Raw genomic sequence first — 6573 nt, 5'->3', positions numbered from 1 at the left:
TTTGTCCGATGCAGTCAGGTAATACATGAACAAAATTTGGAAAACTGTTTAAAATGCACGTACCTGGGTTTAAAACTCATCTTACATTTTGCGTGTAAAATTATGCTCTTGCATTTGACGTACAGCCTTCTCATGTCTCATATCACTGTTTGGCCTGCATTCACTACTCAACCCAATATCATGTTTGGATCTCCTGCTCGCCTTTAATTAACCCAGCTGGTGCTTCACTGTAGCACGGCAAGCTGAATTTACTCACCGCAGACAGAGATGTCCAGGTCAGTACCACCGCACCCAGGAGAGACCACCATGGTGACTAACAGCTAAGTGCTTTTCCATACTGTTGGTGGTCCACAGCAGACCAGCTTGCCATCCTGAGGCCTCCACTTCTCCTTTCTTTCAACTCTTGCTTCATGATGAAAGTGCTGAAATGCTGACACACATATCAGGGGCTTTCCAAGACTGAACTATGAATTTTGTCATCTAGTTTTGGATTAAGTTTTAGTCCTAATCCTGAAAGTGTAGTGTTTTAGTCATATTTAGTCACCTCCATCCTTTTTACTTTTTGTTGTTTGTTATTTAAGTCTCGTCTTAGTCATAGAAAATTAGCAACATTTTAGTCTAGCTTGAATCACTGGAAACACACAACATTTGAGTCTTGATTTACTTAAAAAATAACATATTACATAGATTATTTGACAAACACTTTGTGAAATATTTAGTCTTCATCCAATTGATTCTAGGCTAACTAAAAACTGGTAATGAAAACCAGCCAGAAAATGACTTTCGTAGCATTGCACAAGACTGTTTTAATAATAGTTTGTACACAACTATTTACTTTAATTTTTAAAATAACATTTTTGGAACATCTCTGGAAGCTAAGACCTCTGGCTACTGCCCAGATGACTTAAACATAGAAAAGTAGAGTGTATAGTAAAATGCTGTGCATTTGCATTTAATTTACATTTACATGGACCCTTCAAAATCAACTGGACCTGACTATCAAATGTGTGTTGCATTGATATTATTCTTTCTGTAGTGTGAATGACAAGTTAAACACTTCAACACATTTGTCTTGGTTATAGGTGGTCATGGATATTGACTTCTAAACTAGGCTAAACCTCCATATGTAAGCACATGGTTAGACACTACAACACTGGCTGTCTTTTGGGGTTGACTTATGTAACTTTAAGGAATAGTTAAACATTTTAGAAAATACGCTTATTCATGTTCTTGCCAAGAGTTATATGACAAGATCCATAACACGCTCATGTCCTTGTGATAAATATGAAGCTACAACCAGAAGCTTGTTAGCTTAGCTCAGCATGAACACTGGAAACAGTCGGAAACAGCTAGCCTGGCTCAAACCCACCTTCCAGCACTTCTCACATACAGCTATAAAATCCATGTCCAATGATAAAAGATTTGTGATCATGTGATTGTTTGGAAAATTATTATACAATTTTGTGTCCTCTTCAAAATAAAGAGAGATTCAGTTAGTTTTTAGTTTAAATTCCATATCAGTCTCCTCTTTTTTGTCAACAGTGTTATATGGAGATAGAGTAAGAGTTTAGCCTCATAACAGAAAATAAGGTTGTTCACAAATATATTTCATCCCAATTTTTATCAATGAAATGAACACTTCTGTACAGTGAACCCTGTCCTGTTTTGTCCAACTGTAAACATTTCAATAACTACCGATTGTGACCTTCTCACCTGAGAATGAATTATAGCTACTCTGTATATTAATGTTGATACACTTATCAACAACTGCTTTTCCATGAAGTCAGTAAGCGTTTAGATATCCCACTCTGTGTGTGTCAGAGGAGGATTTGTTATGGTAAAAATAAAGCCTCGTAGAACATCTGTGCCTCTCAGAGATTAGTCTGAATTTTTCTGTTACAATGTTGGCTTGCCACAAAAGAGGCGATTATCAAGGGTCTTTTATTGTGGTCCTAAATGTCTGCTGTTGTTTAGGGGGATGGGGAAAATGGGAGGATGATACAGCATTAATAAAAGTCAGAAAGAGAGAACATGCAGCACTTCTTGGAGGCAGATGGTGCCTCACGTAAAAAGGAAAAAAAACCTTGCTTGTGTCAAAAAAAAAAAAAAAAAATAAGACTATAGTATCACAAATGTTATGCTCCAGTTGACTCAATGAATACCTGATATTCTACATTGAGTGGTCCAAATGTCAACTGACAGAAATGAAGCACTGGCAGCATGCTTGATTAACAGGCTAAAGCACTGCCAAGGACATTAAATCATACCTTACAGAAAACCAGAAAACTGAAAGTTTATTCTTTGGATTCTTTGGATGGAGGAGAAAGGCTGTTCCTTCCAATTCTTCAACATGTTCAGACTTTGTTCCAACTAGTTGAGCTTAGACAACTCAGACAGAAATATTAATAACAGCAGACCAGAGCCATCACTCTGATATCCCTCTATGTTTAAGAAAGACACAAAGTTGTGTCTTGTCTTGTTAGATTCACTCCATTGTTACTTACAGTCCAGCTCAGTTCAGGTCACGTCACAATCACCAGTTTGTTATGGGTGGGTATTTCCCTTTAGTCTCACTATCTCGCTCTCTTTCGGTCTCTCACACACACAGACAAAGAGGCAAGAGAAGTAGAGTTAATGAGGTGATACCTCCATGACAGGCATCTCCTCTCTGGCACTCTCAAATGGATTGTACAGGAAAATACACCACCTAGTGGGAAACACTATCTGTATCAAAATATTTTTTTTCTATTACAGCTCACTGTTATTTTTTCATTCTTTTAAAAAGAGGATTATGGTGCATTAGTTCCCTTTATTCTAAATTTAAATTATAGGCTTCAATACTGTTTACAAGCTACAAGACCATAACCATAAATTCCCACAATATGTGCTGATTAACAGCAGTTTGCAATTGCAAACTACTTCAGCACACACTGTACTTCTCTAGATCTGATACTGGAAATAAACCCTGTGTTGCTTGGAATAAAATATTTCCGGGTTACTGCATGAACATCCTTAAACCAGAAGAGAAAAAGAGGAAAAGTCTAAGCAATGACACTGTAGTGTAACTTTCCTTTTAAGCACAACACGATGTGACAAAAACATGACTAAAAAGTTGAGTCCATCCAATAGCGACAATGTTTTTTCCACTCTGAGCTTCTTGTCCTTCATTATGTTCTTTCATTTCGGTTGAGTATTATCACAGCAAATGTCATTAACGTGTTCATCTTTCTTGTGCATCACTTCCAGCGGAATTGGAGTCATTGTTTGGGACCAGCTCGTCTTCTCGTGAGCTGCCCTCTCCACCCTTGCTAGAGCTGTCCACACTGCAGTCATGGGCCTTCTCATTTTTAACCAGGTCTTCCAGGTCTGGGGAATAAAACAAGATGATAATATTTACCACTGGATTCTCCTCCATATGGCCTGCTTTTGCTGTAGATGACAAGAACCAAAAATTCTAATATGACAAGTATCAGGAGAAAAAACAACAATATTATCATGACTGTAAGATTGTGAATAGAGCCGGACCAGCAAATATCATTTATTTTCCCATTACTCACACTTGAGCACAGTCCTGTTGATGAGACTATAACCTCTGTCAGTGTTCGTGCTCAGGTTAATGTAGATGTAGAACTTCAGTTCCTGGGGGTACTGAGAGTGGGGAAGGTTCTGTATCAGGGGAATCAGCCGATTGGACATAGGCCCCTCCGCCAGAGCCTGGTGCATCATATACTTGCACCAATCTTCCTGCAGGAAGTTAGGAGTGATAAGCAGAGCCTGCAGGTGGCTCTCCTGCACAGCCTGGCAAAATTCTGTGAACACTGCCCCTCCTACAGCGACGTCCCTCTGCCACAGAAAGCACCTCAGGCAGCGGGGTGAAGCCTCCAGGAAAGAGACCAGGCGTTTAGCCTCTTCAATGTCGCTGTCGGCATGGCTGTGGCACACAAGCAAGTCATATTTCCGTCTCCATCTCAGCTGTGAGCTCAAAGCTGACGGTGGCTTTTGTGGTCTGGAAGGGCCTGTCTTTGGTGATGAAGATGATGAAGAAGATGATGTAAATGAAGGTGATGTCGGTACACTTGTCACTTTAGGTTTTTGTTCATGTTGTGATGATGAAGATGCACTTGATTTCAAGAGTTTCTGGAACCAACCTGAAATGAGAAAGACAAATTGTAGACATATATATGGATTGATTATACATTTTGATATCTATGAATCCTTCCAAGTCCAGCTGTAAACCACAAATGGAATCATAAGCATTAACACATACAGCACAATCATCAATCTGTGTTAACTATTTGCATTTACTCCACAGCAGTGTAATGCTTTTCTGAATTCTCAAAGCTCAAGTGAAAGAGTGAGGATTTATATTAGTTACAGATAAAACACAAAAAAAAGTATTCAAACAGAGAAAGATAAGGTTTATGTTAGAAACAGAGACATGAAACCTTAACTTACCATGCATGTTAAGATTGTCATGTCTGTTCAACTCCTTTCAAAAATCCGTCTGGTAAATAATAGTAAATAGACTAATTTATGGCTGTATGGTAACTGAATCCTAAACTGCTGCAACACTGTGCCATGACCTAAAGACTGTAACTGAACGTAACAAAGACGAAGTGAGAACTTTGTCGAGTGTCACTGACATCACCAGGAAAAAGAGGAAGTAGTTGAACTCAACATGTATAGTCAAATTTGAAATACAAAGTGTGTTGAACATCACACCTCACTGAGCAGGTAGTCACTGTACCCTGTGTCAAAAGCTAGTGTAACTCAAAGCCTTCAGTAAGACTACTTTCTGATCTGGATGATGAATTTCTATTATAAAAGAAGTAATAACAGACATTCGATTGTACGCACAGTTGGAGGTTTTCTACCGTTATAAATAATATCTATAAGATAAACTTTATTTATGTCATACAGGGGAAATTAAGAAAATGAATAACAAATGAAACAAGAAAAAACTGTGTGTGTGTGTGTGGGGGTGGGGGGGGACTGAATGGAAACTTATGGCTGTGGTGGAGAAATTACCAGATCTTGTACTTTAGTACAAATATACAACAATATAAAAATGTGCCATTACAAACAGAATTTCTATGTTGAAAATGCTTTAAAAGTAAAATGACCAAAATGTACTTGATGATTTCTAAAATATAAGTACTCAATACAAATAAAAAAGGTCACTATTGTTACATACAGATACAGATACAGATACAGATACAGATTATTATTACTGATGTACTGGAGTTTATATAGCCTACTGTTGTAGTTTAATCCATAGGCAGAGTGGGAGGTGCTGTTTATTGGACTACAGCCCTGGATGTTATCCCAAAACCCTGAATCTTGTATTAAGTTTATAATGTAACTTCAACTTGGTGTCATTTAGTCTCTCTGACAGGAACGGCAAATCAATGGAGCCCTATTAGTATTATTAGAGGAAATGAGATGTGAAAATATATGTTATGGGATCGATATGTCTCAGTATCATTTGTATCTCTCAACAGTTTGGATGGGTATGAAATGTGGTTTATTTACAATGTACATGTGCATTTAATGTTTTTACATCTTCAGTTTATGATCAGAAATATTAAAACTCTTTTTGTTTTATATTTTCTTTGAGTGGAAGACATTGTGGAGTGGAGCTGCGAGAGTGAACGAAGAAGAAAAGAGGAGGACATGAGAACAGAGTGATCCAGAATAGATCAAATAAAATACTGCACAGTAATATTACAGTACATGTCCATGTTGTTTATCCTATGATGCTATTCCTTGAGAAATTGAGTATCACTACAGTAAATGTTCTTCTGTTATATTCTATCTGGCCTAATATTCAGTTCAGAGAAGTAAAGATATTTACTTGGTCTTGTTGTGGATCCATGTCTGCTCAGTTAGAGCAGCATATATTATTATGGTCTGGATTTAAATGTAGATTCATCATCTAAACTTTAAATCTGTGAACTCTACTCCAGCATAGTGTAACAAAAATAGGTTTCAAGATTAGTGATGCTGTTTATGTCAAATTCATTCCGCACCTAAGTCACGTAAATCCAAAATACTAACATCAGACAATTTTGCCTCCTTTCATGTGGCAGTAGTGAAAATTTGTCAAAATTTGTTGTGTTGTAGTTTCAGAGTGATGGAGACAGAGCACAATTAGATTCAAAATATGATGCAGGCTCTGGATGATTTTTTCCCCCAAATAATGTACAAATGATTTGATACAGTAAACAGTGCATGTAGCTGGTGTGAATGGGGAACAAATTCCCCGGGGGAGCATGTCACCGGAATATATACTTAAGTTGGGGCTAAGCCCCCAACGTTTACAATGTCTGGCTCTGCCCCTGGTTTAATCTATGCATCAATCTTTGTAAATTGATCATATTTTTGTATGTGAAGTCTATTCCTCAGTGAAATGCAGTGGAATAGAAGAAAGCTTGGAAATGGAAATACTTACTAAAGATTTGTGCCGTAATTGAGTGGTTAGTGTATGACCTACTTATTTAATTTTATTCAGTAGACTTGACTAATGCAAATAACATTTTTAAAGAATGAATAAGTTCAAAACGCTCTCATACG

At 37.5% G+C, this 6573-nt stretch overlaps 1 protein-coding gene across 2 annotated transcripts; it reads right to left on the bottom strand.

Moving 5' to 3' along the window:
* Positions 1-1660: 1660 nt before the first annotated feature.
* tirap (TIR domain containing adaptor protein) lies at positions 1661-4587 on the bottom strand. Of its 2 annotated transcripts, none has more exons than XM_022761220.1 (3): positions 4456-4587; positions 3558-4148; positions 1661-3429 (listed from the first exon to the last, which is right to left on the bottom strand). In XM_022761220.1, exons 1-3 carry the CDS (start codon positions 4460-4462, stop codon positions 3221-3223), a joined length of 807 nt encoding a protein of 268 aa, XP_022616941.1. In that variant the 5' UTR covers positions 4463-4587; the 3' UTR covers positions 1661-3220. The 2 variants fall into 2 exon arrangements, with proteins under 2 accessions (XP_022616941.1, XP_022616942.1); XM_022761221.1 differs by having other exon boundaries at positions 1661-3366.
* Positions 4588-6573: the final 1986 nt, after the last annotated feature.

This window comes from Seriola dumerili, unplaced genomic scaffold (genome assembly GCF_002260705.1).
Source record: "Seriola dumerili isolate Sdu_G_001 unplaced genomic scaffold, Sdu_1.0 BDQW01000391.1, whole genome shotgun sequence".
NCBI lineage: Eukaryota > Metazoa > Chordata > Actinopteri > Carangiformes > Carangidae > Seriola > Seriola dumerili.
The sequence above is the reverse complement of the archived record's forward strand: the minus strand, read 5'-3'. Positions and strand labels throughout refer to the sequence as shown.